The following is a 13,093-nucleotide window of genomic DNA, read 5'->3' on the forward strand; positions in this document are numbered from 1 at the left end:
TGCCTCAAGGCTTAGAGTTTAAATTGCATTCAAACTTCAGACCTCAGATTAAAACTTCATATTCTAAAGTTTTAAACTTCAAAACTCCGATAATTTTTAAAATAGCAATCCTAGAAACAATTATTTGTCCCCTTTCCCTCCTATAAATAAGAAGAAAAAAAAAATATGGGCGGGGCACCCGACCCGGATGATAAACATGTGGAGCAGCCCAAATAGATGAAGCACGTGAGCATCACGTGATAAGGCAAAAAACCGATCTTCTCGCTAACTCGCCTTAAAATCGGCTAGGCGAGTAAAATCAAATTCATCGCCGTAGTCTTTCATTTCCTCGGATAGCCAATCGCCGATTTTTTCTCCAACCACAATAACCACCAGGTCAATTTTTACTCTCCAGTGAATATTCTAGATCCTTCTATAAACTAAGTTGTGAATTTTTTGGTTAAATCATTAATTAATTCACAAAACTTAGTTAAACTGATAATTTTATGAGCTAAACTAGAATTTTTTATTTACTAACTGGTTATTTCCTTGAATTTTGTTGTGGTTATTGTTCTTTTCTTCCAGTTGCATTTTATGTTTTAGTCATAGTATTATCTTGTAATTCCTTGTCCTTCGATATAAGTTATTATTTATTGTCTCTTGTACTTCGGTTATCCTATTATTTTGTGGTAGTTATTGTTCCTTTGTCTTGTCATGCTTTATGTACTCCCTATGTCTCAGTTTACGTGATACATTTTTCTTTTCAGTTTGTTTCAAAAAAGTGATACATTTCTATATTTAGAAATAATTCAACTGAAAACTTTCTCTTTACAACCATACAAATATTTATGACTTATTTTAGACCACAAGTTTCAAAAATCTTACTTGCCTAGTCAAACTATATCACATAAATTGAGATGGCCGGAGTAGTATTTTGTCATGGCCTCTTCATATTTCATTCTCTCTTTTTTTGGACTGCTTTTCTTGAGCTTAGGGTCTGTCAATGTAGGGATAAGGTATGCGTACACTCTATCCTCCCTAGACCCCACTTATACTGGGTATGTTGTTGTTGTTGTTATGTTTGACTGGGGAGTTTAGGATATCAATTTGACTTGTATGTTTTATCAGTGGAAGTTGAAGAAAAGTATTAAGTAATAGTTGAAAAAATAGTTTGAAAGATAGCATTTTAAGTACTCAAATGAATTTGAAGTCATGAAAGCTATACAAAACAACATTTTATTGGAATGGTGTCAAATAGTTTTGAACATTCCATAATAGAAAGGGGAAAAATAAGGTCTCAGGTTCAAATACCAGCGGAGGCAAGAATGGTAGGTGATTTCTTCTCATCTATCTAAGCCTTGGTGGACAGAGTTACCGGTACGTGTGCTGGTGTGAAGTAGCAAGTACCCCGAAGAGTTAGTTGAGGTGCGCACAAGTGGGCCCATACACCATGATTATTAAAAAAGAAGAAGGGGGGGGGGGGAGGAAGGAGTTTTTTTTTTTTTTTTACTTGGTTATTGCAATGTCATGCATTCTTGCTTACCTGATTACACTATTCATTTTTCCGTGACAATGTTTTCATCTTGTGCTAGTTTGATATGATGAAGTGTGCTGTAGTTTACAACTCATTTATAATAGTATTACTGGTACAGGGAAAAAAATCTGTCTTGGTTAGTCTATAGTTATGGTTAGAGGAAGAGATGCCTGTTGGGAACATTGTGTCCTTGTTGATGCTACTAGACAAAAAGTAAAATGTAACTATTGTCGGCGGGAGTTCAGTGGCGGGGTTTACAGGATGAAGTTTCATTTAGCTCAAATAAAAAACAAAGACATAGTTCCATGTTCTGAAGTCCCGAATGAGGTAAGGGATCACATTAAAAGTATTTTGAACACTCCGAAGAAACAGAAAAATCCTAAGAGAGCAAAACTGGATCAGGCGGCTGTCAATGGTCAGGAAAGTAGCTCTTCAGCAAGCAGTGGGACCCGTCCCCATCACGGATTTAATGGAGAGAACGGTAGTCCTTGTCCGTCTATTATGTTTGCACGCCGTTCTCCTCCAGCAATTGATGATGTTCAAAAGCAAAAACAGGTCAATGCTGATAAGAAAATCGCTTCGTTTTTCTACCACAATGGAATTCCCTTTTCAGCTGCAAAGTCCTTGTATTATCAGGAAATGGTGGATGCGATTCTCGAGTGTGAAGCGGGGTATAAAGCTCCAGGTACTGAAAAATTGGGCGGCAACCTTTTGGAGAAAGTTAAAGTCGATATTAACGATTGTTACAAGAAATTAAGGGATGAATGGAAAGAAACGGGATGCACGATCTTGTGTGATTGTTGGTCTGATGGAAGTACGGGAGCCAAATCCCTTGTGGTATTTTCCGTGGCATGTGCTAAAGGGACAGTGTTCCTTAGGTCCGTAGATGTATCTGATCATGCAGATGATCCTCATTATCTATTCAGGTTGCTTGAATCAGTTCTTATGGAAATTGGTGTTAAATATGTCGTCCAAGTAATGACAGATAGCTCTGCTGGTTACATATATGCAGGTAAGGGTGTCAAATGGACGGGTTCGACTGAATTTGGCCGGGTCAAAATGGGCTGAGTTAATAAATAGGCTGGTTATTGACCCACCCAAAAGTTACTTGGACTGAAATGGGCTAAAAGCTGGTCATAACCCAACCCGCCCAATTCTTACTAAATTTTAATTTCTTTGTTTGTTCTTTTATAATTTTAGTACCTAATAAAACTATTGTTTTTCTTTAAGATGACTATATATATAACACATATTAAATTAACAAAATATCTTTTTAAAAATATTTTAATAAAGTTTCTCATGGGTCAATTTAGGCCACATATCAGCCCAATTTTATGGGCTGAAATAGGCGGTTCAATGACCAGCTCAAACTTGGGCTGATTTGGTGGGTTATGTTTTCATGGGCTAATTTTGCCACCCCTATATGCAGGAAGGCTTATCATGGACAAGTACCCTTTGGTGTTCTGGTCTCCATGTGCTTCACATTGTATCAATAAAATGTTGGAGGATTTCAGCAAGAACGACTGGGTGAATGTTGTCCTTGAAGAGGCAAATACAATCACAAAATACATATACAGTAATGACTGGATTCTAGATATGATGAGAAAATTTTCGGGCAAGTTACATATTTGACTAGTTGGTCAAAAATAATTACATTCACTGGCCAAATATACACTATTATGTACCAATCAAAAAATATACACTATTATGTATCAAAAACGTATATTTTATGTATATTATACGTTAATATACAAAAAATATACATTTGCTATTATTTCTGTTTGAAGCTATTTATGTCAATTTCTTAAAATTTTCAGGTGGAGGGGAGTTCGTTCGACCAAGAATTACGAAGTTTGTGGCAAATTTTCTCTCATTAAGGGCCCTTGTGATTCAAGAGGATAATTTGAAACACATGTTCTCTCATGTGGAGTGGTTGTCATCCACGTACAGTAGGCACCCGGATGTCCAAGCCATAAAGTCATTGTTGTGCCTTGAAAGATTCTGGAGATCCGCACGTGAAGCTGTCTCGGTTTCCGAACCTCTGCTTAAACTGTTAAGGATTGTCGATGGAGACATGCCTGCTATGGCATATATGTACGAGGGATTTGAAAGAGCAAAAATTTCCATCAAAGCATTCTATAAGGATGTTGATGAAAAATATAAGCCGATTTGGGATATCATTGACAGGAGATGGAGCATGCTGCTTCAATCCCCGTTACATGCAGCAGCAGCATTCCTTAATCCTTCTATTTTCTACAGCCCGAGCTTTAAGATTGATTCGAGGATCAGGAATGGTTTTCAAGAAGCCATGACGAAAATGGCTTCCGAGGATAAAGATAAAGTAGAAATTACTAAACAACATCCCGTATACATAAATGCCCAAGGTGCTCTAGGGACTGAATTTGCGATAAAGGGAAGGAGGCTGAATGCCCCAGGTAGATTAATTTTTCAATCGCCGGAAGTACACTTGCATAACATAAACATGTTAAAGGTGGATGTCAGGTTTAATTCAAAGTATTTTGAACCTACCATCAAACATAATGGATCATTTTTGTCATTTTCTCTACATAAACATGTAGTTTAAACTCTAATATTGCAAGTCAAATAATCCATTTTAGGGAAGAAGTTGATAGGTTGATTATACCATTAACATATAGGAAACAAGATCTCTAATTGATTCCACATTTTCTCCCTTGTGTCCTCAGCTGATTGGTGGATGGGTTATGGTTACGAAATTCCAACTATACAGAGAGCTGCTATACGGATTTTGAGTCAACCGTGTAGTCTTCACTGGTGTAGATGGAACTGGAGCACTTTTAACAGTGTCCATGGCAAAAGACGGGACAGGTTGGAGCTGGATATATTCAATGATCTTGTTTATGTGCATTGCAATCTCTGGTTACAGGCAATTGTAAGAAGTAAAGATAGCAAATGTAAGCCAATCAATTTTGACGAAATAGACGTCGGCGCTGAATGGCCTACTGAAGCTGAAGTTGCATGCACTACTTCACCCCTTGAAGGCAGAGGTATTCCTTCATTTAGTGAATTATCTATAAATGTAAATACAAAGCTCCCGTTTGTCCGTACAAATTCTTCACTGTTTCTCAAAAAGAAAAATCAAATCGTGTTTGTTTGTACATTGGACTTATTTTTTGAAATAATATTTGAAGACGAGATATTTCAAGTGGAATTGTTTTTCACTCACAAAATTTCAAATTTTTTAACTTTTTCCAATTACTCCCTCTATTTTAGTTTGTTTGTCTTAGTTTGATTCAGAACAAAGCTTAAGAAAATGAAGAACACTTTTAAATCTTGTGATCTTAAACTAAAGATGCGTGTAATGTACCAAGATACCCTTTGAATTTTGTGGTTTTACATATGCCCATGTAGGATATTGGGTGTAAAGAGTTACTATATATAGAAAGTGACATTCTTTTTGAAACAGATAAAAAGGGAGAGTAAGACAAACAAATTGAAAAGGTTTGAGTACTATTTTTCTCAAATATCACATTTTTTGTGTCCAAACGCCTACTAAGTTTTATTTCTCTAACTTTTTATTGGCCTATCTAAAACAATAAATACCTCTGGAATATCTATAAATGGTTGCACAATTCACCCCTTATATCATTGATGTCCATCTATAAATTGAAATACTTCCTGGATTCTGAATTGAAAGTGATTTGAATATATTGATAGTTTTATCTCTGATCTGTGTTTGTGACCAGGCAGTGATTCTTTTCGTTTATTAACCTGGAACTTCTTGCTATCTGGCTTTAATGTCATGGTACAAAGTCGACATTGCTAATAAGTGAATTATGGTTAGATAGTTGAGTTGCATATGCTTGGGAGGGGGGAGCTTTGGCCTAAACCATGCATTTGTTTAAAAATCCACTTACTACGTATAAATAATTTATTCATAATCCAATAAACTGACTTTCCTATAATTTAGAACCTATGAACTTAAAATCTTAGCTCCGCCTCTGGGCCATATGCCATGATCTTAGTTGTTGGTATGTGTCTGTTGTGGTTAAAGAGTATCCACTATTCATAAATAGAAGTTATGTAGCTTATCGCTTTAGGTTGCTTTGCATGGATATCGTTTTCCTTCTCTTATTTCTTTTCATTTTTCCCGGGATGGCGTGGGAGGAATGGTCAGTGTTTGACCAATTGAATATGATTTTTGGTCCCTACTTTCTATGAAAAAAACGAAGAAAATGATCTTCAGTCAAATTCTCATTCATAGCAACCAGTATGCGTGTCTTCTTGATAATTTCAACGTTTTATTTTGAAGGTTGGTTAGACACTTTCTGAGGCACCCTGCTAGTCAAGCACTCAGAGTTGAGAAGAAGATAGATTTGTTCTCGAAACCCATCATCAAGAGGTTCATGATTGCAAATTGTAGAACGTTTCTATTGAAGCACTCATGCCAACCAGGGTAATGGTCTAGTGCATATGAATTGGTTTTGTTTCTTGCTTAATGATATGTGGAATTACCTCATTAGCTACTCTTGATAAATGATCGATATAATCGCACACTTCAGCATTCTACGTTGAATATACAGGAGAGACATATACGTGTGAAATTAATGGAATGTTAGAACAACCAAAGTAAGAACAGCTCCAGGAGGTATCGGTTTTACATTTCTACAAGTTTTCTTTCTTCCAACTAAGCTTCTCTAAAGCTTAGGACAGGAAGAACGAAAATGATCAAAACCATTTCTTTGTCGATAAGGAGAATGCAAGTTACTGAAAGAGTTCTATTGTGCTTTGATTGCAGTTATGACTCGAGGAGTTTTTGGCCTGTCTGTTCAGATACTGAAGGAAGTCACTAAAGATATCCAATAATTTTTCTAATGATGCCAGTTGTGCGCGCACACTTTCCACCTCTTTGTCATTCCTCTTAACGTGAGGTCAGCATCCGAGATATCGCAATTCAATTTCTGCTGAATGATGACAAATGAGTGTTGTGCAACCCCTAAACCACTCCAAGATCAAGTGAGTGAAGCCGCCAGATACTTAGTGTTGGTGACTTTCCATTTCTTTCACGGCTGGATGAAGTGAATCAGCATCTTCAAATGTACGATTTTTTGCATTGCTTCTCTTATTAGTTCTAGGTCATTTTGTTATCATTTTTGTGTTATTTGTTATAGTAGTTTATGCTGCGGTTTTTATTTTTCTCATGCTAATTATTAGTTGGAAAAAGAATATATTAGGAATTGAGTAATTCATTGCATATCCAATTAGGCAGCTGCAGCTGAGACGAGCTATTGTTGAAGCTCGTCCCGATTTGATCCAGAGTTTCCAGAGCATGCCGATGGTGGGAGTTCCAACGAGCCAAAACGTGGAGGAGAAGACTCTGATGAGCCATATAAAGTGGACACAGAAGTTGCACCCAAGAGTATGGCCTAGATCCAAAAATCATGGGAATGCAGGTTTAATCTCAGCTGAGACAAAGAACGATGTGATTTCTTCTCATCTGCCTAAGCCTTGGTGGTTAGAGTTATCCGGCACAAGGCAAGGTGGCCTTTCTAATGCGAATATTAGTCTTTGTAGCTCTCTTTGAAACTTCACAATGTGAGTTTTTTATTCATGCTATGCTGGCCCCTCTATTTGGGCAATACAATCGATTGCTGGATTATCAGTGCAAAGAGATTAAGCAAATTTAATCGAAACTTGAGTTTGTGTTGGAAATTATTAAGTGGTTGTTTGGTTACCGAGATTAAGATATTAACTCTGAGATAAAGAACTTGAGAATACATTTATCTCATGTTTGGTTATGGGTATTAGCTAATACGTACCAGTATAGATTTTATACAAAAATATTGGTATTAGCCATCCCATGTTGGATGTGGGATAATAATCCCAGGATTACAATTTGGGACGCCTAAAGATTTCATTTTCTTCAAAAGAGCTCTCATCTTCTAACTACTCGTCTTCGATTTAGAGTATAGATATATAGGTGAAAATTATTAAAGTTCTATTAATTATTAGAGTTTGAATCAATAATTTTAGAAATGTAAGGGGTTTAGTAGTAAAATTTTAAAGGTTGAACCCATCAAATTAAGATCCTAGATCCGTCTCCATAAAACCACATATAGGCACTCTGAAGCATAAAAGTCGGTTGGGACACTATTAAACCAAACCCCCTCCCCCCCACCCCACTCCCCTTTAATTTTTTCCAAAAAAATATTTAGAGCCCCAAATAAGTTTTAAAATAAAACCCTACATTGCTTTAAAGCAACTTTTTTTTTTTCAATTAAACCCTCCCTTAAGAAGCCCCAAATAAGTTTCTCTCCCATGACCATGTTTAAAGATAATGGTCCCTTGATCGTCTTTGAATCCTAGATCCGCCTTTATGTGTATATTTAATTGTCTTTTTAATCTTAATTTCTTACATAACGTGTATGTTCAATTATCTCTTCAATCATGATCAGATCTTACAAGTATAATTCAACTCATGTATGTTGTGAGTCTTGTGACTATTTTAAAAGGCAACAACACGGTTAGGATTAAACTATTGACTGCTACAAAACTATATGTTAAAAGATATAATAGTTCTAAAACCCTTAGTGTTATAAAACTATATAATTGAAAATAAACAAGAGAAACAAACTAATAACTTTGTAGAAAGGAGGGAGAGATTGTATTTCACTTCTTGTTGATATCCCTTACAAATTGAGAACTTAACCATCTATTTATAGAGATGGTAAATCTCTTGATGAAGTCATCAATGACAACACCAAGAGTTAAAATCAAACTTGTGTTGCTTCATTTTCTTCATTTCATACATGCCACCAAATGTACATGTACCTTGCTTCATTTTCTTCATTTCATACATGCCACCAAATGTACATGTACCTATTCTTATTTAGGACATGTGGAAAACCTAGACTATATGGACATTCATATATATATTTTATAACACTCCCCCTTGGATGTCCATTGATAGATAATATGCCTCGTTAAAACCTTACTAGAAAAAATCCAGTGGGAAAAATTCTAGTGTAGGAAAAAGAGTACATATTTCTAATAATATACATTTTGGTTGCCTCATTAAAAACCTTACAAGAAAAACCCAGTGGGACAAAACCTTGTATGGAAAAAAGAGTGCAACATGTATTAACTCCCCCTGATGAGAACTTCAAATTCAAGTATTTGAGTCTTCGCATTCCAATCTTGTGCACCATCTTCTCGAAAGTTGCGTTGATAGAGACTTGGTGATCAAATCAGCCATATTATCACTTGAACGAATCTGTTGCACGTTGATATCACTATTCTTTTGGAGCTCATGTGTGAAGAACAACTTTGGTGAAATGTGTTTTGTCCTATCTCCTTTTATGAATCCTCATTTCAATTGGGCAATACATGCTGCATTATCTTCATATAAGATTGTGGGTATTTTATCACATTTCAAACCACACTTTTCTCAAATGAGATGTATCATTGACCTCAGCCACACAACTTCACGGCTCGCTTCATGAATAGTTATTATCTCAAAGATGATTTGATGAGGTAGCCACAATAGACGCTTTGAGATCGCCAAGATATGGCAGTTCCCCCACAAATAAATACATAGCCTGTTTGAGATCTAGCTTATGGGTCGATAAATACACCGCATCGGCATAACCAACAAGATCGGTACCGCAATTGCTAGAATAAAATAAGCCCAAATCGATAGTCCCCTTTAGATACCTCAATATGTGTTTAATTCGCCCGTTGTCTCGTTGGAGCACAACTATGTCTCGCTAACACATTAACCGAAAATTCTATGCCGTGCCTCGTGGTATTGGCAAGATACATTAGTGCACCAATTGCACTAAGATATAGTACTTCTGGACCAAGAATTTCCTCATTCTTTTCTTGAGATCGGAACGTATCTTTATTCGCATCAAGTGATCGAACAACCATCAGAGTACTTAATGGATGTGCTTCATCCATATAAAATCGTTTGAACACTTTCTTTGTATAGGCAGATTGATGGACAAAAATGCCATTTGTCAAATGTTCAATTTGCAAACCAAGGCATAATTTTGTCTTTCCAAGATCTTTCATCTCAAATTCCTTCTTTAAATAATCAATTGCCTTTTTGAGCTCGCAGAGTTCCAATAAGGTTTATGTCGTCAACATATACAAAGAAGTACAACAAACTCCGATATTACTTTCTTTATAAAAACACATGGGCAAATTGCATCATTTGTATAGCCTTCCTTTAAGAAATATTCACTAAGGCGGTTATACCACATACGCCCGGATTACTTCAAACCATTAATAGATGACGTGCCTCGTTAAAACCTTATTAGGAAAAAAAAAACCCCGTGGGAAAAAGTCCTAATGAAGGAAAAAGAGTACACATATCTAGTAATACACTTTGAGAGCTGCCTCATTAAAAACCTTGCCAGGAAAACCCAAATGGGACAAAACCTTGGTTAAGGGAAAAAGAGTACAGTGCGTATTTGCTCCCCCTGATTAAAGCATCACATAATTCTTGACGATGATGTAACAAATCTTGTATACCAACTTATCATATCTTGAGATTGACAGAGCTTTTATCAGATCTGTCAAATGATCATTTGACGAACTGGTTGATGATTTGCATCTTCCTTTCTCAGATAGAGTTGCATCATCGCCGTATAATATTGTTGCAATCAGGACAAGTACATCATGACTTGCTTCATAATTTGTTGTTGTCTTTCTATGATTTGACTGTCATGACAATAATCCTTCATGGAAATAGATAACACATCTGGATTGAATTCTTATGTCGATCAGATGAATGCCCTGTATGTCCAAAACACTTGACAGTATTGGGTAGGACAAATACATTCATGTCAGGGCTTTCATTTGCAATATGCAGTTGATCTATTTCAATAACTCCATGTTGGAGTAAATTATATCATGCCTGTAGTTACAACAAGATATATAAATGCATCAACTGCACAAATATATGGTACTTCAGGACCATTTCATTTTTCTCATTTCAGCAGATATAATCAAGTGCTTTTGGAAACTCTTCAAGAGCTCCAATAATATTCAAGTCACCAACTTGCATAATAATATGAAAGGTTCTGATTATCATATAGAGACAAGGGTAAACATGATCTTATTGGTACCCTTCGTCAATAAATATTCATTAAGGCGATTTCAGTACATTCATTTAATCCATTTAAGGATTATAAACAAGTTTCCCAAGAATTTGTATATGCTTCAGGCATTTTGAACCCTTCAGAAATTTTCATATAAATTTTGTCAAGTAATCCATATAGGATGTGAAAACATCTATTTTTATTTAAATGATATGACATCTTCTGGTGTCTGGACAGCAGGTCAAATAAGCTTTATGCTTACCAAGATGCGTCATTTCACTTGATAATAATTTCTACGTCAAAGATGCTTTAATAGACGTAGAATTTAGATCCTCACAATCTTTTACAATATTGCGCTATATTGTACCAAAGATATCGTCGACGATATATCATTTGTATCAGTTCTCAATGTGACATAACTTATTGAGATCTCATCACTTTCATTATTTTTAGGTACCTAACCTCTCATAAGGTTTCATAAAGTCTTATGTCGTAGGCTCTTCAAGAGCACATTGCCTCCTTATAATGATCATTGATCATTTGCTCCTCTTTCTTTTCAATGATTATTGCATTTGGAACCGATTAATCTACCACGCTTCATGCATGCTGTAGACTCTGTCCTTCAGGGACATTAGGAGCATTTTGCAGATGAAATATGAAATAGTTGGGTCAGCAAATGCTTCCAGCATTTGACTTGAATTATCTGAGGATCATACTGATGATAATTCACAACATATTTCTTAGCTGCTTATTCTCTCCCCCTTATTTTAGTGACATATGTCCCCATTTTCTTTGGGAAAATCCATCTGTGTGCATCATGATATATCCATTAATTATGTACCGCACATCAAATGCTAAAAGATGGAAATATCTAGTTCCTGACCCTGAACCAAATATGAGGGGAGAATTTATCAAAATTTATTGATCTGAAGCATACAAGTGTTGTTGTATGCAATATATCATATCTCGCATCAACATCTCAAACTCTGTTCTCATAAGCAATGGTTTGGCTATATTATGGAGGCATTTAATGCCAAACCAACTTAGATATAAATCAGCATTATCAAGATGATTGTCTTGATTACATATTCTAAAAATTATGCTTTCAACTCAATCATTTTGAGCAAGCAACTTCGTAAATGTCAAACTGCCAGTTGACAATAAACATACATGTGACCGTCTCATGGATGCATCTATTTAAGACATCACATTGAAGGTGAGTGGGCCCACATTCACCTTTTATATTTTTCAGAATTTTGGGGATTCAGTCCCAACATTAGCTGGTGTAATCAACTTATCATGAGAACAAGCAACACAAACAAATTCTTGAAGAATCTTCTAGTTCTTCAATATGTTTTTAATACTCAATTAGCACATCAGATTTAAATCAGGACGATCAAAATGGTCATGTCAACTGATAAAATTATCTGTACCCGTAGACTTCAAGTTTACTATGACGAGTGTTATTTCTTTTAATAAACTTCTGGTTTACTATTGCATGAAATTGTATATCAATAAACTTCTGGTTTATTGTGGTATATGATCTCATCATGCTTGGGTAACATTTCACTTGTGTATTTCTTACCCATAGTAACTTGAAGATATTTAATATTCCGATCATTTGTAGTCTCAATATGATAACCAATTTTATTGTTAGTAAACTTCAAAGTCTACTACAATGTTCCGATGTACCAATTACGATCTACGATGAATGGTATTATCATATATAACATCTTCAAGAGACTTCAATTTATTTATCATAATCAGATATTATTTGGACATTGCTAGTGTCATGATACTTGTAAATAAATAATTATCTCTTCTGAAGCCTTTGATCATTAATTTCCATTACCAAATATTTCTTAAATACTTATGGTACCATGAAAGCAAATTTTGACACTGCTGGTGTCACAAAATAAACATTGAATTCTAAACTTCAATATTTCAAACATCTCCTTCAGGGAGATTCATCATTAACTGAGTATTTTGTATCTAAGCTCAAACACATAATAATCAAATCCTTCATAAAGAGATATATTAATTGTTATTTCCTTCAAGGAAATCAATAACAACTAACCATAATGTATTAATGTGGTTATAGGAGAAAGCATTCTACTCTGCTTCCTTTTGTCTTAGAATGATACTTTGATATGTTTCGACGTACGACAGGTACGTGTAGCAATGTCTGAATTTCATACCACAAAAATATAACATCTACATTCCTTGTATTTTATCCCTTCAGGAGATAAGTCGTGGTATTTGTTCATTCACTTCGGGGAATGAAACCTGATTATTTAAATGTGCTTGAAATACGACGCTCATCAATAGCTTGTTATTTTGCTCAAACACAGGAAGACATTGCTTCAGAGTATTTCTCAGATATTTTGGTAATTCTTTCTGCTTCAGGAGTAAAGTTTCAGAGTTTTACTGCTTCGGGAGTAAAGTTTCAAGTTTTACCACTTCGGGGAATGGATCTATATTATCACATATTATCACA

The 13,093-nt window shown here is 35.4% G+C and overlaps 1 protein-coding gene and 1 long non-coding RNA gene across 13 annotated transcripts; one reads left to right on the plus strand and one right to left on the minus strand.

The window, feature by feature from the left end:
- Positions 1-225: 225 nt before the first annotated feature.
- On the plus strand, positions 226-7,148 carry LOC132059457 (uncharacterized). 12 transcript variants are annotated; one of them, XR_009415583.1, is made up of 9 exons: positions 226-375; positions 1,632-2,525; positions 2,943-3,128; positions 3,331-3,948; positions 4,219-4,539; positions 5,805-5,948; positions 6,076-6,140; positions 6,291-6,590; positions 6,758-7,148. XR_009415583.1 is itself a non-coding variant. In XM_059452093.1 (6 exons), the coding sequence occupies exons 2-6, from the start codon at positions 1,664-1,666 to the stop codon at positions 5,822-5,824; spliced, it is 2,007 nt and encodes a 668-aa protein (XP_059308076.1). In that variant the 5' UTR covers positions 226-375; positions 1,632-1,663; the 3' UTR covers positions 5,825-7,148. The 12 variants fall into 12 exon arrangements, 1 of the variants encoding a protein (XP_059308076.1); XR_009415582.1 differs by having other exon boundaries at positions 5,805-6,140; XR_009415581.1 differs by having other exon boundaries at positions 6,076-6,590.
- Positions 7,149-8,133: 985 nt separating this feature from the next.
- LOC132031203 (uncharacterized) lies at positions 8,134-8,692 on the minus strand. The gene is made up of 2 exons (XR_009408183.1): positions 8,372-8,692; positions 8,134-8,323 (listed from the first exon to the last, which is right to left on the minus strand). It is a non-coding gene; the product is annotated as an uncharacterized LOC132031203 (long non-coding RNA).
- Positions 8,693-13,093: the final 4,401 nt, after the last annotated feature.

This window comes from Lycium ferocissimum, chromosome 1 (assembly GCF_029784015.1).
Source record: "Lycium ferocissimum isolate CSIRO_LF1 chromosome 1, AGI_CSIRO_Lferr_CH_V1, whole genome shotgun sequence".
Classification (NCBI taxonomy): domain Eukaryota; kingdom Viridiplantae; phylum Streptophyta; class Magnoliopsida; order Solanales; family Solanaceae; genus Lycium; species Lycium ferocissimum.

Coding starts and splice junctions, on each gene's coding strand:
- LOC132059457 (XM_059452093.1), top strand. CDS start 1,664: ATGGTTAGAGGAAGAGATGCCTGTTGGGAACATTGTGTCCTTGTTGAT. Junction 2,526..2,942: donor TGCTGGTTACATATATGCAG/GTAAGGGTGTCA, acceptor CCCTATATGCAG/GAAGGCTTATCATGGACAAG. Junction 4,540..5,804: donor TTCACCCCTTGAAGGCAGAG/GTATTCCTTCAT, acceptor TTTATTTTGAAG/GTTGGTTAGACACTTTCTGA.